Below are 26,346 nucleotides of genomic sequence, written 5' to 3' on the forward strand. Positions count from 1 at the left end.
AACTCACTGAAGACCGGTAGGGGTAGGAAAGATGTTTCAAGTTATCTACCAGTAAATGCAACATCAATAATGGCTATGCAAACCAGGTATTTCAAAAGTTCATAGTCTTGACTGAATTGTGCATTGCATATATTCAACCATCATGGATTAGCATGCATTGAAAATCAGACCTTTCATCTAGGCTTTTTGGTTATTGAAAAGTCATTGGAATTATGATGGTATATTTGTACCTTCTACTGCTCCAATATAATTATTGTGATTTAATTTCTGATCAGATTTTATGAGAGATCTAGCCGCTTTAGTTTGTTTCCTGATGTTTCAATTGAAGGGTGTTGTTCACCTAATACCTTTTAATGCACTTTTGGTTAGAGCCTGTATGTAAGCATTTCAATGTAAGGTTGTATTTGGCGCTCGTGACAAATAAACGTTGATTTGAAAACTTTGATTTGTGTTGCACTAGTCTGTTGCGGTAAAACCACGTGTGGTTATTAGGAAGGAGCAAGACAACATTGAATGTTGGCATCAACTTGATTTCCATACAAAGGGATTTGGTTTTTGGTCGCTTTCTCATTTTTAAACGTGATCCAATTACTTTTCAACATCTGAAATGGTGAGACTATCTACCACATGGACACTTCATTAGTGTGTTTGTCGGGAGCATGCTGTCTATTTAGGCAGGCAATGGCCATCATTATTCTGACATTTTAGAATGTAAAAATTAGGTGAATGCCATTGGGTAGGGCTATACATTTTTTGTTGTTAAATCCACTTATTGGATGTGTCTCCAATACTGCCCAGGTGTGTGTGTGTGTGTGTGTGTGTAAGAAAATCCTAGGGGAAACAGGAACATCCACTGGTCTTGATGTGCCTTTTGGTCATGACGTTAGTTAGTGATGTCAGATAAATCTAAAAGACTATCCCTGCTAAGAGTCATTGGAGTACATAGGCTAGTCAGAGGGGAGCCGACATGTATCATACTGCCTTTTTCAGAATGACAATCCTCCTTTGACACAAGCACATCACAGAAGCTGATGTCACTCTGTGGAGTTCAATGCCCACAGCTCATTCTATTTTACTGATAAGGTTTACTATATGGGAAGGTTTAGCTGGAAATGGTCAGACATGGTTTCTCGTTTGCGAGTAAACAAAGCACTAGGGTTGTCGGGCTCAGGCTACTTTTATGCTGTATCTCTAAGGCCCGCTTTGAATTACCGGTATCACTGTCCCTTCACTTAAAAGTAGGCTCAACTCTTTTATAGCCATGGCCAGATATGGTGATATGGTAAGAGGTTAATAGTAAGTCTATGTTTTTGTAGTTTGGTGTCATGTTTTGTAGCCTTAATTATGTAGGCCCAATAATAGAAATGTAAGGGTTCTAGACAGGGCCCCATTTCCTTAAGCCATTGCAACATACCGTAGGCCTACACTGTTCTGTCACTCACTCCCCTATTTCAATACAAGGTGTTAAACAAATCCATTCTGCTGAAAGATATTTATAAAATGGCAACAATGTGGAGACATTACAATTGGAGCGAGGCTGATTGCCGACTAGTTTTTAAAGCCTCGGAGTCTCTGTGCCCAAACAATAAAGTAATGCCTGTCATTTCCAAATATTGTGTTCCATGCGAGAGATTCTCGGTTCATGGATAAATTATGCAAAATGGTGTTAATCATTTTAAAATGTGATATTATGGTGATCAGTTACTTGTTAGTTTTGAGTGATATAAGTATTGTACTATTCTTATCAGTGGTGCTCAGCAATAATCAGAAAAACACAGATGTTTCCATTTTGTCTTCAGACTATCCCTTACTGAACATTTTGCTGCAAAATCTGGTGCTACTCGATTTTTGGTTCCAGCTCAAGGAATTAATTCATCTGCATCTTATTTGAATTTCCTGCTTGCATAATTATTGGTTAATGTGAGCTCCAGAGGGCTGCTTGGCAAGCATGCACTTGTGCCAAAAATGTGAAAGTCATGTGGTGCAAATACAAACAATGTGCTCTGACACCCCCCCCCCCCCCCACAAGCCCAAATTCGGCAGCTTGGTTCTTGCCCTCTTTCCTCCACTGTACCAGGCTTGCCTAATTTGGATTTTAACATGCATAGGCTACTCCATTTTGTAACATGCAGACCGAGGAAGGTGTAGTATACCTAGCCTGTGAATACACTACATGACCAAAAGTATGTGGACACCTGCTCATTAAACATCTCATTCCAAAATCATGGACATTAATATAGAGCTGTAACAGCTTTAACTCTTCTGGGAAGGCTTTCCACTGAATGTTGGAACATTGCTGCGGGGACTTTCTTCCATTTAGCCACAAGCTTTAGTGAGGTCAGCACTGATGATAGCCCTTTAGGCCTGGCTCGCAGTCGGCGTTCCAATTCATCCCAAAGGTGTTCGATGGGGTTGAATTCAGGACTCTGAAGTCCAGTCAAGTTCTTCCACACCGATCTCGACAAACCATTTCTGTATGGATCTCGCTTTGTGCACGGGGGCATTGTCATGCTGAAACAGGGAAGCGCTTTCCCCAAACTCTTGCCACCAAGGTGGAAGCACAGAATCGTCGAAATGTAATTTTATGCTGTAGCGTTAACTTCCTAAGTAAAAAAAGTAAAATAAAAGTAACTAATTAAACTGCAGCAGTAAAATAACAATAGTGAGGCTTTATACAGGGGGTACCGGTACAGAGTCAATATGCGGGGGCACCGGTTAGTCGAGGTAATATTTACAAACGTGACAATGCAACTCAGTAGTGATTGTTGCAAACGAGGACAGACTGTTTTTATGTGCTACACACTTGGCGGCCCCATTCTGTGAACTTGTGTGGCCTACCACTTCGCGACTGAGCCGTTGTTGCTCCTAGACGTTTTCACATCACAATAACAGCACTCACAGTTGAACGAGGCAGCTCTAGCAGGGCAGAAATTATGAACTGACATTTTGGAAAGGAGGCATCCTATGACGGTGCCATGTTGAAAGTCGTTGAGCTCTTCAGTAAGGTCATTCTACTGCCAGTGTTTGTCTATGGAGATTGCATGGTGGTGTGCTCGATTTTTATAGACCTGTCAACAAGGGGTGTGACTGAAATACTTTTGTACATAACGTACTTCATAAGAGTACGGCTCCCGAGTGGTGCAGCGGTCTAAGGCACTGCCTCTCAGTGCTCGAAGCGTCACTACAGACACCCTGGTCGAATCCAAGCTGTATCACAACCGGCCGTGATTGGGAGTCCCATAGGGCGGCGCACAATTGGCCCAGCGTCGTCGGGGTTTGGCCGGTGTAGGCCGTCATTTTAAATAAGAATTTGTTCTTAAATGACTTGCCTAGTTAAATAAAGGTTACATTTTTTTAAATGGTAGAATATAGATTAGACAACTTCTGCATGCTGCATTAGATTAATATTTAATGCTTCAGGTAATGCATTTGAATTCAGTTCTCACTGAATCAAGTGTCTGTTTCTTTCCAGAGAGCTGCATGTGGGAGCTACTGTAGCCATGGAGTCTGTAGTGTAGAGCCATCTACCACAGGTTCACAAACATCATTCATGGCATAGTTAGCCCGGTTTACAAAAAAATAATCAGCTAGTCTGCTCACCCCCTTTGAATACCATAGTCCATTAATTGCAAGAACAAAAAAAATGCATATTGCACAATGTGCTGATTTTAAGATATGCAAAACATATGAAAATGTATTTCAGTGCATCTACATGACCTACTTGTTTATCAATACATTGAATGGGAGTAGTTGGTAGTTCTATGTGGCAACCACTTGCTACAGTTCTCATGTGGATGCTATGTTTTTGGTGACTAAGCAGCATTTTCAGGTGGACGGATGATGTTACTCCTGTGGGTTTAAGCTCCCTTGAAAGCCACGTTGTTGTACTCTGTCGTCTGTAGAGATGATCTCATCCTGAGGGGGAGCTTTCCAGTGGCTGTCTGGTTGTACTGTACAGTCTGCAACCCCTTTTGTCATTAGTGCTGTATGTGGGGTGGTTCATAAGGCCAGTATCGCGATATCCTTAGTATTGTGGCAAGACAACAAAACACGAAGCAACTTTTAGGAGAACTGATGTTGGAAACAAATCATTATGTTGTTGTCCAGAGTCAGTTGTTTATTTTCCAAGCTATAGCACACAAAGTATTTAACATTCAGCAGGTATTTAATGGACCAAATATTGGTCTATTTCGTGTTTTAATTTTTGCCATCTAAAAAACATTGAGATACTGGTATCATCCTGTCCCTAGGTGGATGACTCCATTTTGTTAAGATGTTGTGTTTTTGTTTGTCATAGATATCCTGTAACATACAGTATGTTTGGCATATTTTCCAGAACATAGGCCTACATGTATTGAGTATTGTAATCGCTATCTTCGAACAAGCAGCAAAAACAAGATGGTTCCCTCCTAGTAGGATAATGTGGCTTGCTGCCTAGCCCCATTTTACACACATTCCTTCATCATCCCTTTAGGCTGATTGTTTGTTATAAAATGGAACTTTCTGCTCCTGGTTTTATCCCACTCTTGCACACTCTTTAAAGTAGCCTAACTGTATCAATGATGAATTTAACTCGTAACAGCGTTCATTGACAAGTCGTAATGTGATTAATTCTAATAAGTGAAGCACAATGAAACGATACATCCCAGGTGGTGTTTGTCATTCAAATAACCTTCCGAAGCTGTCTCTCTCTTTCTTTTGGAACATGTTTCCAAGGTAACAACCTTCTATTTTTCGGCAAACACAAAGCGGTGCAGTTTTCCGGGCCTTTGTGGGGCTCTGCCTCCGAGCTGCCCCCCCCCCCCCCCGACCATTCTCCGCTGCTGACATTCTTTTCTCGTCTCAGATTCCAGAAGAGGCTACCCAGAGTGCCGCTGGACCGGAGACCAAAGGAGAGCTGGAGAGGGAAGAGAGTGGAGGCGGAACTGGAGCCAGATAGGACACCTCCACCCAGGGAAGCCCCACCCTACTGCGGAAGTGCAGTGAGTACCTTTTCACCACGGGGCAACACTCCGGTGGGGGTGGGATGCACAGGGGGGAAACCGGTACCAGTCTAGTACAATTGTATTGGCTATGCTTGCTCAAATAGGCCCTCTTTAGACTTAGCAATTACAATCGGCTCTGCCTTTCATTGACATAAGATGTGCACTTTTTCAATTTAATGTCACCTGTCACTACTTTCTAGGAGAGGCATTTAAATATACTTTTTTTTTTAAATCAAAATTAGTTTTTTGGGCAGAAATGCCTTCTGGAACATGTTAACTTTCATGTGCCTTATTAACAATTTGTATGCCATCTGTAAATATTAATACAATTGTTAAATTATGAGCCTAGTTGGTTTAGCCACGGATTGGTCTGCCTTGTAGCACGCTTCTGTCTATAACATGAGCTGGTCAGCATGTGTAGGTGGTCCTTTTCTAGCACAGCTTTTTTAGGGGAACTGCAAAGGTGTTGCGCTCTACTTTCTGGAGGAGCGAGTTTTGAAATCAGTGGAATTAGAGTATGATAGCAAAGGAGATGGAGAAAATTCTGGCGTTTTGATTGCAAATATTCAGAGGGAGTCGAAAAGAAACACGCCGAAGGCTGTTGTATAAAACACCTGTCTCCGGATTACATCTTCAAACTCAGGGCAACCATGGCAATCGTGACAGAGGGAGAAGTGTCCATCCATGTACACTACCAGTCAAAAGTTTGGATACCTACTAATTTTCTTATTTTCTACATTGTAATATAATGGTGAAGACATAAACTATGAAATGACACATGGAATCATGTAGTAACCAAAAAAGTGTTAAACAAATCAACATATATATTTTTGAATTTCTTAAAGTAGCCACCCTTTGCCTTTGACAGCTATGCACACTCTTGGCATTCTCTCAACCAGCTGCATGATGTAGTCACCTGTAGAGGTCGACCGATTAATAGGAATGGCCGATTTAATTAGGGCTGTTTAATTGGGGCCGATTATATGTTTTCATAACAATCGTAAATCATTATATTTGGACACCGATTTGGCCGATTTTATATTATTTATTTATTTTATTTGATCTTTATTTAACTAGTCAGTTAAGAACATTCTTATTTTCAATGACGACCTAGGGTTAACTGCCTTGTTCAGGGGCAAAACGACAGATTTTTACCTCGTCAGCTCGGGGGATTCAATCTTGCAACCTTACAGTTAACTAGTCCAACGCTCTAACCACCTGATTACATTGCACTCCACGAGGAGACTGCCTGTTACGCGAATGCAGTAAGCCAAGGTAAGTTTATAGCTAGCATTAAACTTATCTTAGAAAAAACAATCAATCATAATCACTAGTTAACTACACATGGTTGATGATATTACTAGTTTATCTAGCGTGTCCTGCGTTGCATATAATCGATGCGGTGCGTATCGTTGCTCCAATGTGTACCTAACCATAAACATCAATGCTTTTCTTAAAATCAATACACAGAAGTATATATTTTTAAACCTGCATATTTAGCTAAAAGAAATCCAGGTTAGCAGGCAATATTAACTAGGTGAAATTGTCACTTCTCTTGCATTCATTGCACGCAGTCAGTGTATATGCAACAGTTTGGGCCGCCTAATTTGTCAGAATGTTACGTAATTATGACATAACATTGAAGGTTGTGCAATGTAATAGGAATATTTAGACTTATGGATGCCACCCGTTAGATAAAATACTGAATGGTTCTGTATTTCACTGAAAGAATAAACGTCTTGTTTTCGAGATGATAGTTTCCGGATTCGGCCATATTAATGACCTACGGCTCGTATTTCTGTGTGTTATTACGTTATAACTAAGTCTATGATTTGATAGAGCAGTCTGACTGAGCGATGGTAGGCAGCAGCAGGCACTTTTGTGTGTTGGCCAGGAGCTGTTTATGACTTCAAGCTTATCAACTCCTGAGATTAGGCTGGTGTGACCGATGTGAAATGACTAGCTAGTTAGCGGGGTGCATGCTAATAGCGTTTCAAACGTCACTCGCCCTGAGACTTGGAGTGGTTGTTCCCCTTGCTCTGCATGGGTAATGCTGCTTCAAGGGTGTCTGTTGTTGTGTTCCTGGTTTGAGCCCGAGGAGAGGGACGGAAGCTATACTGTTACACTGGCAATATTAAAGTGCCTATAAGAACATCCAATAGTCAAAGGTTAATGAAATACAAATGGTATAGAGAGAGTCCTATAATTCCTATAATAACTACAACCTAAAACTTCTTACCTGGGACTATTTATGACTCAAAAAGGAACCACCAGCTTTCATATGTTCTGAGAAAGGAACTTAAACGTTAGCTCTCTTACATGGCACATATTGCACTTTTACTTTCTTCAACACTTTGTTTTTGCATTATTTAAACCACATTGAACATGTTTATTTATTTGAGGCTAAATAGATTTTATTGACTTATTATATTAAGTTAAAATAAGTGTTCATTCAGTATTGTTGTAATTGTCATTATTACAAATACATTTTAAAAATCAGCTGATTAATCGGTATCGGCTTTTTTGGTCCTCCAATAATCGGTATCGGTGTTGAAAAAAATCATAATCGGTCGACCTCTAGTCACCTGGAATGTGTTTCAATTAACATGTGTGCCAATCAGTTGTATTGTGACAAGGTATGGGTGGTATACAGAAGATGGCCCTATTTGGTGAAGACCATATTATGGCAAGAACAGCTCAAATAAGCAAAGAGAAACGACAGTCCATTACTTTGACTGACCTTCATGTCTTAATGTGGAAACTTTCAAGAACTTTGAAAGTTTCTTCAAGTGCAGTTGCAAAAACCAAGCGCTATTATGAAACTGGCTATCATGATCACCACCACAGGAAAGGAAGACCCAGAGTTACCAGTGAGGGAAGAAAGTATTTGATCCCCTGCTGATTTTGTACGTTTGCCCACTGACAAAGAAATGATCAGTCTATGTATTTTAATGGTAGGTTTATTTCAACAGTGAGAGACAGAATAACAACAACAAAATCCAGAAAAACGCACGTCAAAACTGTTATAAATTGATTTGCATTTTATTGAGGAAAATAAGTATTTGACCCCCTCTCAATCAGAAAGATTTCTGGCTCCCAGGTGTCTTTTATACAGGTAGTGAACTTGAACTGAGATTAGGAGAACACTCTTAAAGGGAGTGCTTCTAATCTCAGTTTGTTACCTGTATTAATGACACCTGTCCACAGAAGCAATCAATCAGATTCCAAACTCTCCACCATGGCCAAGACCAAAGAACTCTCCAATGATGTCAGGGACAAGATTGTAGACCTACACAAGGCTGGAATGGGCTACAAGACCATCGCAAAGCAGCTTTGTGAGAAAGGTGACAACAGTTGGTGCGATTATTCGCAAATGGAAGAAACACAAAAGAACTGTCAATCTCCCTCGGCCTGGGGCTCTATGCAAGATCTCACCTCGTGGAGTTGCAGTGATCATGAGAACGGTGAGGAATCAGGTCAGAACTACACGGGAGGATCTTGTCAATGATCTCAAGGCAGCTGGGACCATAGTCACCAAGAAAACAATTGGTAACACACTACGCCGTGAAGGACTGAAATCCTGCGGTGCCCGCAAGGTCCCCCTGCTCAAGAAAGCACATATACATGCCTGTCTGAAGTTTGCCAATGAACATCTGAATGATTCAGGGGACAACTGGGTGAAAGTGTTGTGGTCAGATGAGACCAAAATGGAGGTCTTTGGCATCAACTCAACTCGCCGTGTTTGGAGGAGGAGGAATGCTGCCTATGACCCCAAGTACACCATCCCCACCATCAAACATGGAGGTGGAAACATGCTTTGCGGGTGTTTTTCTGCTGAGGGGACAAGACAACTTCACCACATCAAAGGGACGATGGACAGGGCCATGTACCGTCAAATCTTGGATGAGTGGATGAGAACCTCCTTCCCTCAGCCAGGGCATTGAAAATGGGTCGTGGATGGGTATTCCAGCATGACAATGACCCAAAACACACGGCCAAGGCAACAAAGGAGTGGCTCAAGAAGAAGCACATTAAGGTCCTGGAGTGGCATAGCCAGTCTCCAGACCTTAATCCCATATGAAATCTGTGGAGGGAGCTGAAGGTTCGAGTTGCCAAACGTCAGCCTCGAAACCTTAATGACTTGGAGAAGATCTGCAAAGAGGAGTGGGACAAAATCCCTCCTGAGATGTGTGCAAACCTGGTCGCCAACTACAAGAAACGTCTGACCTCTATGGCAAAACCCTTGTTGGTAATCACAAAGTACGTCATGTTTTGCAGAGGGGTCAAATACGTATTTCCCTCGTTAAAATGCATATCAATTTATAAAATTTTTGACATGCGTTTTTCTGGATTTTTGTTGTTGTTATTCTGTCTCTCACTGTTCAAATAAACCTACCATTAAAATAATAGACTGCTCATTTCTTTGTCAGTGGGCAAATGTACAAAATCAGCAGGGGATCAAATACTTTCTTCCCTCACTGTACCTCTGCTACAGAGGATAAGTTCATTAGAGTTTACTGCACCTCAAATTGCAGCCTAAATAAATGCTTCAGAGTTCAAGTAAAACACATCTCAACATCAACTGTTCAGAGGAGACTGCATGAATCAGGATTGCAAGGTCGAATTGCTGCAAAAAAAACACTGCTAAAGGACACCAATAAGAAGACTTGCTTGGGCCAAGAAACAGGAGCAATGAACATTATACCAGTGGAAAACTGTCCTTTGGTAGAATGAGTCCAAATTTGAGATTTTTGGTTCCAACCTCCGTGTCTTTGTGAGACGCAGGTGAACGGATGATCTCTGCATGTGTGGTTCCCACTGTGAAGCATGGAGGAGGAGGTGTGACGGTGGGGGTGCTTTGCTGTTGACACTGTCAGTGATTTATTCAGATTTCAAGGCACACTTGACAAGCATGGCTACAACAGCATTCTACAGCGATAGCCCAAACCAGGTGAGATGGTGTAAATGGGATAATCATTTTGTTTTTCAACAGGACAATGGCCCAACACACCTCCAGGCTCTGTAAGGGCCATTTGACCAAGCAGAGTGATGGAGTGCTGCATCAGATGACCTGGCCTCCACTGTCACCCGGCCTCAATCCAATTGTGATGTTTTGGGATGAGTCAGACCGCAGAGGAAAGGAAAAACCGCTAAGAAGTGCTCACCATATGTAGGAACTCCTTCAAGATGGTTGGAAAAGAAATCCAGGTGATGCTGGTTGAGAGAATGCCAAGAGTGTGCAAAGCTGTTATCAAGGCAAAGGGTGGCTACCTTGAAGAATTTAAAATATATTTTTGATTTAACACTTTTTTTTGGTTACTACATGATTCCATATGTGTTATTTTATAGTTTTGATGTCTTCAATGTTATTCTACAATGTAGAAAATAGTAAAAAATAAACACTTGAATGAGTAGGTGTCCAAACTATTTTGACTGGTACTGTATAAGGGTAAAATAACTCAAGCGTGATGTTAGTTAGGTAGCTAACGTTAGCTGGCTGGCTCGCTAACTAACCTTACAAATAATATTGCTACACAGATCATACACGCATCTCAGAGCCATTTGCATTACTAGTTGTAGTGTAATGTTAGCTACCTAGCCAACATTGAACCTGCTTGGTTAGCTACCTGCAGATTCATGCAGGGTAGTAAAGTTATGAGTTGGGATTTTGGTTAATTGTGTCGCTAGCTAGGGGACCTCCCGGGTGGCGCAGTGGTCTAAGATTATTACCCTGAGCCACCAGAGATTCTGGTTTTGAGCCCAGGCTCTGTCGCAGCCGGCCGCGACCGGGAGGCCCATGGGGCGGCGCACAATTAGCCCAGCGTCGTCCGAGTTGGGGAGGGTTTGGCCGGCAGGGCTATCCTTGTCTCATCGCGCACTAGCGACTCCTGTGGCAGGTCTGGTGCAGTGCACGCTGACCAGGTCGCCAGGTGTACGGCGTTTCCACCGACAGATTGGTGCGGCTGGCTTCCGGGTTGAATGTGCGTTGTGTCAAGAAGCAGTGCGGCTTGGTTGGGTTGTGTTTCTGAGGATTCATGACTCTCGTCCTTCGCCTCTCCGGAGTCCGTACAGGAGTTGCAGCGATGAGACAAGACTGTAACTACTACCAATTGGATACCATGAAATTGGGGAGGGGGAAAAAAGGGTAAATTTAAAAATAACTGTTTAGCTAGCTAGCTACATGTCTAAACAAAAGACTACTATGCAAGTAACCATTTCACTACACCTGTATCCTTTGCATGTGACAAATCAACTTTGATTTGATGTAGTATGGGTTTATCAAAGACTGTAATGTGAAGAACATAACTATCAAACTACATTGTAACAGTGGGGTCAAAAAGAGGTTTAGGTGGTGGGCATGACGGGAGGGGTATGGCAATGGGCGTGGTCGGTGCGGCTGAATTTATATATCATTTTAGAGGCCCCCGCATTGGCGGTGTAGACATTTTAGCATTTTAAGCCAATATTTTTTATTATTATTATTATTATTTCTGCAATTCTACAAATGTATCCATTGAGCTGAGAGATGTTTACAATGTTAAATCTAATTTCCTGCAATTCTACACATATTGCCATGGACCAGAGAGAAAATGTTGCCGTTTTAAAGCTAATTTATTGCAATTCTAGAATTTGGTGGTTTTTAAAGCAAATTTCCACTGATTCTATGCATTTAGCCATAGCTCAAACATGATAACAATATAAACTGCCAAATTCATTGTTTTGGGAATTTTTCAATTCTCCCTGACTGTCTAGCGGTTTATTTTGTGATTGTTAGTTCTCAACGATGATAGTATTTTAAAATGTTTACAATACCGTTCAAAGGTTTGTCACTTAGAAATGTCCTTGTTTTTGAAAGAATCACTTTTTGTCCATTTAAAAAAAATATTTTTTAGCAAATTGACCTGAAATACAGTGTAGACATTGTTAATTGTCTACACTGGAAATGGCTTTTTTAAAATTAATTTATGGAATATCTAGATAGGCGTACGGAGACCCATTATCAGCAACCATCACTCCTGTGGTCCAATGACACGTTGTGTTAGCTACTCCAAGTTTTATCATTTTAAAAGACTAATTGATCATTAGAAAATTATTTTGCAATTATGTTAGCACAGCTGAAAACTGTTCTGATTTTAAAGAAGCAATCAAACTGGCCTTTAGACTAGTTGAGTATCTGGAGCATCAGCATTTCTGGGTTCAATTACAGGCTCAAAATGGCCAGAAACGAAAAACTTTCTTCCGAAACTCGTCAGTCTATTCTTGTTCTGCGAAATGAAGGCTATCCCATGCAATAAATTGCCAAGAAACTGAAGATCTTATACAATGCTATCACAGAACAGTACAAACTGGTCTAACCAGACTAGAAAGAGGAGTGAGAGGCCCCGGTGCACATCTGAGCAGGAGGACAAATACATTTAGTGTCTAGTTTGAGAAACCGACGCCTCACAAGTCCTCAACTGGCAGCTTCATTAAATGGTACCCGCAAAACACCAGTCTCGAAGTCAACAGTGACTCCGGGATGCTGGCCTTCTAGGCAGAGTTGCAAAGAAAAGGCCATATCTCAGACTGGCCAATAAAAATAAAAGATTAAGATGGGCAAAAGAACAGACACTGGACAGAGGAGAGGGGGGGGTGTTATGTGGACAGTCTAATCTAAGTTTGAGGTGTTCGGATCACAAAGAAGAACAATCATGAGATGCAGAAAAAATTAAAGATGCTGGAGGAGTGCTTGGCGCCATCATTGGAGGCAATGAGATGGTCTGGGGGTGATTTGGTGGTGGTAAAGTGGGAGATTTGTACAGGGTTAATAGGATCTTAAATGAATACCCTTAAATGAATACCCTGTGGACAGTTCTTAATTGGATCCAATTTCCTCCTACAACAGGACAATGACCCAAAGCACAGCTCCAAACTATGCAACAACTATTTAGGGAAGAAGCAGAGCTCGTATTCTGTCTATTGGAGTGACCAGCACAGTCACCGGGTCTCATCCCTATTGAGCTGTTGTGGGAGCAGCTTGACCGTATAGTACGTAAGAAGTGCCAATCCAACTTGTGGGAGGTACTTCAGGAAGCATGGGGCGAAATCTCTTCAGATTACCTCAACAAATTGACAACTAGAATGCCGAAGGTCTGCACGGCTGTAATTGCTGCAAATGGAGGATTCTTTGACGAAAGCAAAGTTTGAAAGACACAATTATTATTTAAATAAAAAAAATATTATATTTAACCTTCTCAACATCTTGACTATTCCTTTTGCAACTCATTTCAAGTGACGCAAAATTCGTGTCCATTGTATTTTCTACATACTTTCTACATTTTTTTTTTTTTGTCTTTTTTTTTGTCATCCAAGTTTACGCTGAAAGTGTTTCCATCCCAGATGGTTGAACATGCAGCAAAGGGAATTCCAGAATTCCAGTGTTACCTCTAGAATACTGTACACGGTAATCACTACACACATGGATGACATTTTTCACAAATTTCTTGCAAGATGAATGTGTCTCAAAGTTATCTTAAAGGGTTCATTCAGGGTTTATTAAAGTGTAGTAGATGCTTCATTCACCTCAAATTTGACAACACCTCTTTGCTTCTCCCATCTGGTTCAAGTTCATTGTAGATTCCTCAGACTTTTTCAGGGAAACAACCATACAATATACAGCATCTAGCCTATGTTTTTCCATCTACTATAAATAATGAGTTTTGGTACAGATAAGTGAATATTGTGTCTGGAATTAATGGGCCGCATAACAAATTGCACTTTTCAGTATTTATTTGAATGTTTGAGCAAGACCCATCTGGGGTTTGTTTATTTGTGCAATGGCGTGTCACCAAGGGTCATGACAGTCTTTGATCCATCTCACATGTCACTACATTAGTTCTCCTCGAACTCCACCATTAAAGCAGTTCACCCTAGTGATGTCTCCTACCTTGCCAGTGGTAATGGAATAATTCATATCTGTCAGGAAAACAGTGATTCTGGTGCAGATTTAGACTAGGTCTTTCAACAGCTTCCCATACAACCATGAAGAATGCCCAACGTTAAAAGCCATGCAAGGAACTGCAATGTAAACACTGACACATAATGTATATCTCATACCTGATGACAAGCACACCTTAATGGCAGATGCTCTCCCCAATGTGTTCTCTGGCATCAAGTGATCTATGTCCCTCTCCTTGAATCTCACCTGTGTGCTTGTCCTTGGTACATGGGAGGCTTAATTCAACTTCCATACTTTGTTTGCCTATGTTTAGCCATATTTTTGGCTGCTCTCATTCACTTACACCCTGCCTGGAAAGTGTTAGAAACTTCATCTCGCATGCATCCTACCTACATGCTTACATTGTTGGATGAACATTATATTTTAGACGGACAGTCTCCTTCATTTGTCTATGAAGACAAAAATACCTGCCAGGATAGTCTTTATTTTTCTCCAATTTTTTGGTATCCAATTGGTAGTTAGACTTGTCTTATCGCTGCAACTCCTGTACGGACTTGGGAGAGGCGAAAGTCGAGCGCCGGGCGTCCTCCGAAACACAACCAAGCCACACTGCTTCTTGACACAGTGCCCACTTAACCCGTAAGCCAGCCGCACCAATGTGTCAGAGGAAACACCATACACCTGGCGACCGTGTCAGCGTGCTCTGCGCCCGGCCCGCCACAGGAGTCGCTGCGCGATAGGACAAGGTAATCCCTGCCAGCCAAACCCTCACCTAACCCAGACTATGCTGGGCCAATTGTGCGCCGCCCCATGGGTCTCCCGGTCGCGGCCAGCTGCGACAGAGCCTGAACTCGAACCCAGAATCTCTAGTTGCACTGCGATGTAGTGCTTTAGACCACTGCGCCATTCGGGAGTCCCCTTGCTACAAGTTCTGATACAGTTTTATTCCCTAGACCATGTGTCTGGTAAAATATATGTATGTGCTGTCAAACAACAGCCGAAAACTCTGCCCACTCCTTCCGCCTTGTCTCCATCAGACCCCCTTGTCCCCCTCTCTCTCTCCCCCCAGACATCCCCTCTAAACTCTCTGGGAAAGAAGCCATGGAGTCTGCCGCTCCACTGGCTCCAGTTCCTGCTGGACATCCCCACATGTAGAGAAGCAGCTGGCTACCACACAGTGATTCAGCACACACCCCTTCCAGCGCGTGCTCTCACTCTCTCTCTCACACACACACACACACACACACACACACACACACACACACACACACACACACACACACACACACACACACACACACACACACGAGTGCCTCTCCTCTACGTAGCCCTTTTCCCAGTCTGTTTGCACTTACAAATGAATGGTTTCTCCACCACAGATTACAGCATCACACTGTAATGGGCTAATGTATTGTTTCATAACTTTTCATAAGCAAGCTCCAAATTTGAGTGGGTTGACTTTTTAGCCTTTCATCCGCAGGTCAGTGGTCAGCAGAAAATAGTTTACTGCGTTTTTGCCATTGTTTAGTGACCACAAACCCTGCTTTACCACAATGTAAGGATCAATTGTTTCTTTGTCTGCAGGGGTGTAAGCAGGAAAGCATGAACAAAACACAAAAATGTTGCAGTTTTCCATATCGGAGCTTAAACAAGCAGCACAGGATGTGCAGCCAAACTATTTCCCTGCTTGGCTGGTGTTTTTGAAATAAACATCTCTTAATGTGTGGAGTTTGCGGACAAGATGGAGTCCTCAGTTCTCTGAGAACAGCAGTCCCTGTGGATGTCATGTGGTCTCGTCCCTTTTATTCATAGGTGGGTGGGACGGGATTCTGCCTAAACGGTTCTAATCCTTTGTCTGTGTGTTTGTTTGTACTTTTCATTTCAAAGACTAAGTTTAGAGATTGTCTCTTACATCATAAAAATGTCAAACATCAGTTTGTGATATATTCGCAGGAGAATAAACGTGAAGAAACACTAAGGACAAGAAGCAATAGGAATATTTAACACAATTGTTGGCCCAAAAATGGACAATTACACTCCAAACCAAAATATAAATGAATGTCCTTCAACAGTATAAAAAATAAGCCCCTCGTGTCGCAGAATTTAATCGGAACGAAACAATTTCCATCAAAAGGTCTTGGAGTAGATTGAATCACTCTTATCTCCAGTTTGGCGGTTTCCATAGCAACATGCCAGTCCCATGGCCGTCTGAGGAAAATTCACCCCTGTAGCCTGGACCCAAATCTGTCATCAAAGTTTCAGGGGCATCAATCTGAGCTTAACGATTGAACATGGTAAGAGTTGTTTGGAATGAACCCTTGCACAATGATGCTACTACCATCTTTTCCCTACCATTTATATAGATATGTAACCCCCGCCTATTACATCCCAATATTTGTGTGTGTTTAGTAGTATTTATTGACTTGTAGCACATTGGTTTTGTAAGAATTTGTACACACTTTATATACAAAAGTATGTGGACATCCCTTCAAATTAGTGGATTTGGCTATTTCAGCCACACCCATTGCTGATAGGTGTGTAAAATTGAGCACACCGCCATGCAATCTCCGTAGACAAACATTGGCAGTAGAATGGTCTTACTGAAGAGGATGCCACCTTTTCAGCAAGTCAGTTCTTCAAATGTTTGCCCTGCTAGATCTGCTGTTTTTGTGAAGTAGAAACGTCTAGGAGCAGCAACGGCTCCGCTGCGAAGTGGTAAGCCACACAAGCTCAAAGAATGGGGCCGCTGAAGTGCAAAGCACTTTTTTTTAAATTATTGATTGCAACACTCACTACTGAGTTCCAAACTGCCTCTGGAAGCAATGTCAGCACGAGCTGTTCGTCGGGAGATTCATGAAATGGGTTTCCATAGTCGAGCATCCATTAGTCAAAGCAAGGTACATACAGAAATGGTTTGTCGATTGGTGTGTAAGAACTTGACTGGCCTGCACAGAGCCCTGACCACAACCCCATCGAACACCTTTGGGAAGAATTGGAATGCCAACTGCGAGCCAGGCCTAATCGCAGTGCCCGGTCTTACTAATGGCTGAATGGAAGCAAGTTTCCACAGCAATGTTCCAACATCTTTTGGAAAGTCTTCCCAGAAGTGGAGGCTGTTTTTATAGCAGCAAGGGGGGACCAACTCCATATTAATGGCCATGATTTTGGAATGAGATGTTTGGCGAGCTGGTGTCCACACACTTTTGGTCATGTAGTGTATGTTGTACAGTTCTACACTGAAGATATTAAACTGACCTATGTTGCCAAAGACAACAGCACAGTGCATAACTTCCCATGAGCTATTCCCCTAAAAGGTAACGGTCTAACCACTTCAATTAGGCTACACTGACTTACGAAACACCAAAGGGGGACTAATGAGATAACGTCCGTTGTCTCCATGCAGAACTGATAAGGTATTAAAGGGCGGCCTGATGAGATTTAAATTAATTCTGTGCTCATTCAAATTTGCCCGTCTCATTGAGATGAGCTGCTGTATTATTTGGGTTTAGTCTCCTCTCACTGGCAAAGCACTTCTTAACAAAACGTTTAACCAAATGGAGCAAGATTTAGCCGATGAGCTTAGATTTAACATGCTTTTGAAATCAGACCCATGCAAAGTTTCCTCAGTGCACTGCACTATTTGAGGACTTTGATATTGAATGTCAGTCAGTCACCACCTTTTGATCTGGAAATGACTACAGGGGGAAAAGAGAACATGATCCTTTCTAGAACTGCTTGTTTGGATTGCATGATGCTGAATGAACTCTGCTGTCGGTGCTTTCGAGGACAACAAATGAAAACCTGTTTTCATTTGAGACAAAATGATGCCTCGTTGTCTTTAGGGGGTGTAGTCTAAAATCCTACAGGAATCCTTATCCTTACTAGTGTTAATATTCAGAGGATATAATCATAGTTTTATAGTAAATAGGAAGTTCCTTTTTGTGTTAGTAATTAGCCTACAGTCTGATCACAAATGTCGTTATCCACTTGTAGAATTGGTTTGGACCCAACATAGACTGAGCATGTTCTTGTTTTTCTCTGTCCCCTCTTCTCCCCTCTTACTTTCTCTCTCTCTCTGTTGTGATGGAGAGCTGACTGCGGGGCAGGGCAGTGTGTATGTGACTCAGTAGAGGCTGCCTAAGGGGTTTTACCCAGTCGGCTCTGGCTGCACAGGACATTGATCATCCACGATGATTCATTGCATTTGTTCTCTCAACTGGCACCGGAGGAGTTCCCTGCACCACTTAGAAATCTTCAGCACTTTTTTGCACTGTATATATCCCTGAAAATCCCTGGCATATGTCACTGTCAGTCTTCTTTAGAGGGAATTGCCTTGATTTTAGGCAGTCTGTGTTGCCACCATTTATGAAGTGAGTTAATCTGCCAGTATGAGGTTTAAGTCATATCTCAGGCAGTCTGGAGGCTGGCTTATGTCCCCCTTGGCTGACTGGCGCTTTGAGAGTTACCCGAGGACACGAGACAGACAGGCTCATGCATGTTTGATCAGCCCAGTCCTGCTGCCTCCGTGGCGTGGTGAAGGCCTGCCCAGGCGAGCGTCACTGATCAGCCAGAACGGATCGTCCCGACGGGGTTTGCAGAGGACCCTTCGCCACACGCTGTTCACTGTGGCTGGCCCGAGCTCTGCTCGACAGCAAGCCCTCCTCGCCTAATTAGCACCTGTGAGAAGAAATCGTTAATATGCAGCGGTGAGGTAGCAGAAGGGCACCTCGCTGTCTCTGCTGTTGCCATAGTGACACCATGGAAATTAAGGCAGTCTTAATTTTGTACGTTTTATAAGGAGCCACTGAATCAATTTCATTTGGGAAGGAGGACGTGCCCATAAAATACTTATATAAGAATTATTTATTAATCTTTTGAGTTTATTATTCAGTTCTGGGCAATGTGGGCATGAAAAATAAAGTTTGAGTAGAATTCGGCCAGCCTTGATGAGGCTGAATAATGTTCGAGGCAAATGTGTTTGAATAATCTTCCATATTTTAAGGAGAATCTTTTGTGGTCATGCCATAGACTGTTGTTCAGGTAGAAGTGAGGAGATACATGGCATGTTGCATTGTTTAACTGCAAGTAAACATGATCCCTTTCAGCCCAGCATGTTGACAGACAGAGTGAAGACACTGTTGCCAAGCTTTTTATACAATATTACTTTGATTACAGAATATTGGCCTAGAGCTGTCAGTTTTTGTTTTAAAAACATGCCCTGTTTTTCTGCGTCACATGAATAGTCAATACTGTATGCAAACTTCAGGAAGGAAGTCATATGGTCAATTTCTTGGTGTGTCATGTGGCTTTAGGCACATTGACACTATGTATCATATTTACTGTTTCAGGCCCTGTGTGGATAATGAATGATTGATTTAATGAATGCTTTTTAGACACGCTCTCATGGTGCTAATGAATATTTAACATGGTTGTTTTCCTACAGAGCATAGTCATGCTATTTTCAGACTGGTGTTGAAAGTTCTAGGTGTCATTTAAGTTCAGAGTATTTTAAACTAGATGTCAAGTTTGTCAAGACAGACTTAGGTATGCAATTGATAAAACCACGCTGACGTGGCATAATGATACTTCTGTCTATTAACCTGAACAAAAAACAAAAAACGTTCACGGTTTTGCTAGGGGCAATTAAGTTTGTTGGTAATAAAATATACTATAGGTCTAAATGAATGTTATTTAGTTACTGTAGGCTAGCTTGGGTAGAACCATTGCATGTAGCCTACAAATTGAATTAAAATGATAAAGCTACAAGTTCAATTACTTAAAATGGCTAATACATTAAGGTTTCGGATACTGTCATTATTAGATAAGTAAGTTGTCTTAGATTTTTACTTCCCCCCCCCATCACAAGTCTCACTCAGGCCCTGGCCTAGTTTTTCTGCTTTGTGCTAACATCGGCACACATGTTACGCTTCAGAATGCCTGAATATGACTCTTTCGGCACTCAAAAACGTTTGATTTTGCGTGAATGTCAGAAGAGTCTACCATAAAATTACACAAGGATATTCTTTGAAGTTACACTTTGTATTGAAAGTCACACCTCAGCTCTGCAGTTTAGGCCCACTCTCTGTAGATATTTAATATGTAGAATTTATAGAGATACTGTATAGCTGTAGTTTTGAACTAGTTTTACAAGGGTGAGATTAGAAAGGTGATGTCAGGGCCAATCTACATTGCTACATACATTTTTGGACTATCAATGAATGATAATGTACCCATTTTATTCATGAAGAATAACTTTTATAAATACTTCATGAACTTAGTTTAACAAACTAACTGTCATACACCAACAGAACCCAAAATATAAGCTTGTTAACTCCAATGTTTGTATAAAAAGTAAATTTAAACAAACTGTATAGCCTCAAAACATGTCTAAAACTCATTTTGATGTCAGCTTTTTTGAACTGCGGATTGCCCCTTTAACATTTCATTTTTTCCCATTTTATTCCAGGTGAATGACATCTGTGATGAACTCTAATGAAGCCGCACACGGGAGCTGACGTCCACAGTCAGCAGGAGACACCACTGCAAACCCAGGACAGACGTGGAGCAGGGTCTTCCTCAAACACTGGGGACTTACCCTCCCTTTGACCCAAATAACATCTCACAGCAGTCACCAGCAATGTCCAGACGCAGGAAATCCTCCACCCCCTGCATGATCCGGGTAAGTGACATGATGGAGCAGGATGACTCGGAAGAAATGGAAGTGTCTACTGACATTGTGACCAAAAATGGGTCTTCAAAGTCTGTTGAAAATCAAGACCAGACATTACAAGACACTATAGAAGCTAAATTTGTGGCAGAGGATGATCCTATGCCCCGGCAGAGGCAGCATGGAGGTTATGAGTGCAAATACTGTACCTTCTCCACCCAGAACCTGAATGACTTTAAAGAGCACGTAGACTCCAGTCACCCTAATGTTATACTCAACCCCCTCTACCTGTGTGCCGTGTGCAACTTCAGCACCAAAAAGTTTGACTCTTTAACAGACCACAATGAGACCCAACACCCTGGAGAGACCAACTTCAAGTTCAAGAGGATAAAAGTGAATAACCAGACACTCTTGGAGCAGACAATCGAAGGCAAGACCAATTCAGTTGTCTGCGATACTGCAGACGGACAAGGTGGTAACGGCTTTGTCACTTTTCCACCGAGAAAACCAACTACGGTGAAGAACGGCAAGCCAAAAAAGAACATACATTCCCTGTACCAAGGGAATGACTTGGAGAACCCGTTGGAAAACGTTATCCCAGAAGATCAAATCACAGCTGTGAACATAAACGGCACGTTGATCATTCCTGACCCAACGATCATTCAAGGGCTCTCATATGTAATGCCATTGCTCCAACGACCACCCAACTTCAGTTCTGTACCAACAATTGCTGTTCCTCTGAACTCCAGCCAATATAATACTTCATTGGACAATAATACAACCCTAATGACATCGTTTAACAAATTCCCTTACCCAACCCATGCTGAGCTGTCCTGGCTCACCGCTGCGTCCAAGCACCCAGAAGAGCAAATAAAGGTGTGGTTCACTACCCAACGGCTAAAGCAAGGCATCACCTGGTCACCAGAGGAAGTTGAGGAATCCAGGAAGAAAATGTTCAATGGCTCCATCCCACCCATGCATCAGACCTTCACCGTTCTGCCTACCCCAATCTCTCAGCCTGCCAAAGCCACCCAGCCCCTTATTCAGACTAGCTTTGGGCAGTCTAGTCTAGTACTGACAAGTATTGCTAATGGATCAACCATGACCTGTGCTCCTGTTGCAGTTACTGTAGCCAGTTATGTGCAACCTCTCAAGCGACCCCTGACAACTCCTTCATTCGCCCCAGATTTAAAGCGTCCTATGGCGGCCCCTGCAGAAGACCCAAAAGAGAAGATACTAATGGCCCCGCCTCCAGTTCCCCGAAAAGAGAAACTTCACATGGCCCCACCCCCAGTTCCACCTGAACTGAAGAGATCTTTAATACTTCCTATTATTGCCTCTGAGATGAAGAGGTCCTCGGCTGCACCTCTCATGGCATCTAAAGGAAAACTGTCCATGGCACCTCCACATGTGAACCCCAAAAACAAGCTGCCAATGGCACCTTCTCCAGTCTTCCCCGAGATGAAGAGACCTATTGTGTCCCCTATTGTCGCCCCTCAATTCAAGAGTTGCATGCTGCCTCCTCCTTCATTAGTCCCTAAATACAAGCTTCCAATCACCCACTCTCTATTGGCTTTAGACTTAAAGTTACCAATCTCACCCCCTCTCATTGCCCCTCAAGTGAGGAGGCCAACCATAATCAAGTCAGCACGGACTTCCTTCAAGGGCCCGTTCCAGCTCCCTAGCTTTTCCCCAGAAAGCAAGAAAACAAAAGTGCAAATAACAGAGCTGAATGCCGGATATATCAGAGGACGTCTCTCGGAGGACAAAGTGCTCACCCCTCTTGGGGAAGCCAATGGTGTCTCTCGAGGGGATGCAAAGTGGGTTCATGACCAAGGGCTTCATGCAGACAATGGCATTCTACAGTTGGACAATGAGCTAGCATCGAAGCCAGAGCAGCAAAAATCAGTCCCCACTCAATTTCCACTCTTGGAGAGAATGAAAGGAAAGACCTCTGAGCAGCTGAAGATTCTAGAAGAGAACTTCCAGAGAAACAGCTCTCCAACATACAATGACGTTGACAATCTGGTAAATGCATCCCGACTGTCACGGGAGGAAATTGACAGCTGGTTTTTAGAGCGCCGGGCGCTGCGTGACAACCTTGAACAAGCCCTTCTAAACTCCATGGGCTCAAAGAGACTGTACATTGATAAGCGGCAGCAACAACATGGACCGCTGAATGGTGTGTGTAAACAAGGTGGCCATCCAAGAAGCTCTCCCCTTGCCATCATTGCCCCAACCACCACTTGTTCAGTGCCTCTAGACAGCAAATCCTTGGGGCTTCTCAAGGATGTTTTTGCACAAACTCAGTGGCCTTCCCCTGAACAATACAATCAGCTTGAGGACCAGACAGACCTGGCTCGCACAGAAATCGTCCACTGGTTCAAGGACAGCAGGTCAGCCCTGAAGAGTGGGACCTTGGAGTGGATGGAGCTTTTCCATAAACTGAACAGCAGTGGGAAAAATGTTGAGGGGGCGCTACTGAGCACAGAGAATGCTTTCAGCATAATCAAACGCTACCAGGAAGTAAAAGCACCCAAGGTGGAGGATATTGGGAGGCTAGCAGAGCATGCCAGTCTTGGCAGCCAAGAGATCAAAGAATGGTTTGCTGGAAAATTTAAACAAAACACATCTGATGACAGCCAGAATGGTGGCCAAAATGGAGGCTTTCGAGAGGAGTTTGGGAGCTGGATGGATGAAACCAAGGGGATGGATGGACTCATGAGTGCTAAGGAACTGGTCTTGGACAAAGACAGGGTGATGGAGGATGCTTCTGGAAGGGTGACTGGATAAAGGGTAAGAAAGTATATCAAACTTGATTAAATAACATTCCAAAAAAACAACATAGAAATCAGTCTCTTACTAATAGATCTCTGGGAGTAGTCACAGGTTTTATAGAATAGCGCATGTTTTTTTACCATAGTAGCTGCATTTCACAACATGTCCTAGTTACCAATGGGACCAAGGCATTGAAAGCCCTGACTGCTGGCAGTAGAATAGCATTTTAATCCCTTTGGGGAATTATCAGGGCTCTTGTGAAAGTGTTATTCCAACTGTGTAAAATTTAATGACTGGACAATTTTTCTTCCTTGCAGGTGAGAAAAGTTGCCACTGTCAGTTGCACACAGGAGCTGAGAAGAAAAGGAAAGAGTTTAATTATTGAATATTGTATTTTCTGAACAAATTATTTCTTGCTTGTTCCATCCCAGTTTGTGCCCAACATTTCCTCAAGGTTGAGCTTACTTCGTAGAACGTTTTTAAAGAAACATGGTGGTAATGTTGTGTGTGATTTAGGATGAAGTAGAAGACACAGAGCACTGAATGTGTGCCTGAAGCACTGACCAGGTGGTGATTGTAGAGTGCCAAAGCTGGATTTGCTGCATTATTACACTTTTAAAAAAAGGTTATTGTAAATATATTTTTTTCTGTATTGCTACAGATTTGTAAAATTTTGGGGGAATTTTGTTACATTTTATAATGGGGGCATCTTGCCCCTTTTTTTCGCTCCTGTTGGTCTTACAGTGGTCTGTCTTACAGTGGTCTGTCCTACATTTTGTAATGAAACACAATGAACCACTACAACTGTTGGCAATACTTCAGTCAGTTTTCTAATGCTGAACTTCCGTTGCAGTTCCCTCCTTGTCATGTGGACTTACTTCAAATCAAACTATTTACTGTTCTGAAGTGCTATTTTTGGCCTCAGCCAAACCTGCACTCTTGTAAGGAACATGCTTGTTTGACCATGTGATGTTATGGACCTACGTTAGAGAAAAAGAACGGTCAGTGGCAAAACCAGAAAGAAATGATCACATTGAAACAAATCCAGAATCATGCTGCCTGCATCATATTCTAATATCTTTCTTTATTTGATTTATTTGTTGTTTCTGCAGATGAACATACACATGTGTAATAGCCTTTATACATACATGTTGGCTTAATAGAATTAGTGCTAGTTCCATTCAGACAGTAGAAACAAACCAATACAAGCTCTTTATGTACTGCTTCCGCCGTAGTGTCATGGTCAAGACATACTGTATCAATAAATACTGTATTTATGCCAAGTTCCTGCTTACTCTTTTCAAAAACCAGTTGATGTCTGCTGTACAGCTGTATGTCTGCTGTATGTTTGTCATATGTATGCAGCATGTCATGAGGTTTCTTGGGGGTAGTGTATAGTAAAGAAACCTTTCTGAGATCAGCTACATTTGGATTTTGTGTTAAATCCTGTGAGTGCTTTCAGCTGGACTACCAATCAAATTACCCTTGGCTCACTAACCTTTCACTATTAGTCCTGTGTGAAAACCGTTATGTAACCATCTTATTTGTGTGGTTATAATTGAGAGGGCTGTTAATAGTGGCCATCTTTCCATGTAGCCCACAACAGCTTGTGAGAGCCAACAGTCTAGTTTGTATGCAATTATCATAACATAATGTATCTATTGCTTTTGTTTTGGATGTTTTCATTATTTAAACTTGAACAAGCTCCACCTTGTAATGTTACCTAAACATAGTGAATGAATGAAGTAATTCCTGCATATTGGAAGTGTGCTCTCTCCTTTTGGATCGAACAAGCTTGTATGGGGTGTATCAATGAGGATTTGTTTTTAAGCCTTTACCTATAACACATTTTACCACTTCAGACAATATGGGACTTTACTGTTATTGCAGGAAACTTGTACTGTTTCAGTGCTAATGCGCTAATCTGCAGACTGATTTCCAAAACACAGCTTCCTGCTCTAAATGAACCACTTTGCCAATCTCATGGCACGAGAGGGGTCTATTTAGCCTGTACTCCACAATGATGATACATATAACTCCGCTCAGCTTTCAATTTTGTGCCACTATTGGACGGGAATATGATTTCTGGCATTCTCCATCTACTTCTGGGGGGATTTTGTTTTACATCCAATATATTAGTGGTTCACTTCCTGGAAATCTTCCACTTCCTGATGGCCAGGGCTGTTTTTTAACAAAAATAATTTTGGGATGTTAGTATACCATCTACCAACCTAATTTTAAAGTATGTTAGAGGCTTAGAGAGGAGAGTAACAGCTGTAATGGGGTACAGAGTGCACTGGCCTGGCATACTCTCCTCTACTCTTGGCAGATTTAATGTGTCTCGGGAGGTTTAGCTGGAGATGTGAATGGTACAGTACAGAGCTAATCCCTCTCGGCTGACTGGCCATGGCCCCACCAACAGAACCCAATACTCCAGTGTGATTCGTTTAGACAAACAGCAAGCCTCCTGTTTATAGTATTCTCATACGTGACAGCACAAGTTGTCCCAGTTAGTACACAAAGTTAGCAAAACTTTAGTTTTGAAGTGTGCTTTACTTGTTATTTTGCCACGATATCAAGAAGAAGAAAAGGGAGCCTGCGAAACCATCTGCAATACCTACAGGCCTATATTTTGGCTGGTCAAACACAGGAATAATGGGCCAGGTAAAACAGAAATCAGATACCCCTCCAGGCTGCTCACTGTTGGGCCTCCGAGCCAAGGTCGGCCAACACTGCGAAGTGCTTAACAGGAGGAAGTGATAATGAGCTCACAGCAACTTCGGTGTCAACAAAAAGGTGCTGCCGCCCATGTCTACTCAAACATTAGGAAGGTGAGCAGGTGGTCCCTCATCGGCTCCCAAACAAAACTGAAAGAATTGATACTTAAACCCCTATCATAATGTTTTGGTCCAACGTCTGAGAGTGAAAGATAATGAGAGAATGAATTTGTTGAGGATTAGAGTTAATAGACTAATAAC

The 26,346-nt window shown here is 42.2% G+C and overlaps 1 protein-coding gene across 2 annotated transcripts in view; it reads left to right on the forward strand.

Moving 5' to 3' along the window:
* The window catches only part of LOC124043507 (zinc fingers and homeoboxes protein 2-like), a 28,621-nt gene extending 3,970 nt beyond the window's left edge, over positions 1-24,651 (forward strand). Inside the window, exons 2-5 of one of the 2 annotated variants that reach the window (XM_046362179.1) lie at positions 4,847-4,982; positions 9,979-10,193; positions 20,390-23,386; positions 23,686-24,651. In XM_046362179.1, coding sequence (XP_046218135.1) covers positions 20,561-23,383 — 2,823 coding nt within the window. In that variant the 5' untranslated portion in view covers positions 4,847-4,982; positions 9,979-10,193; positions 20,390-20,560 and the 3' untranslated portion in view covers positions 23,384-23,386; positions 23,686-24,651. The remainder of the gene's footprint in view (positions 1-4,846; positions 4,983-9,978; positions 10,194-20,389; positions 23,387-23,685) is intronic. The other variant, XM_046362178.1, reaches the window with a different exon arrangement.
* The last annotated feature ends 1,695 nt before the right edge of the window (positions 24,652-26,346 follow it).

This window comes from Oncorhynchus gorbuscha, linkage group LG09 (genome assembly GCF_021184085.1).
Source record: "Oncorhynchus gorbuscha isolate QuinsamMale2020 ecotype Even-year linkage group LG09, OgorEven_v1.0, whole genome shotgun sequence".
NCBI classification, from domain to species: Eukaryota; Metazoa; Chordata; class Actinopteri; order Salmoniformes; family Salmonidae; genus Oncorhynchus; species Oncorhynchus gorbuscha.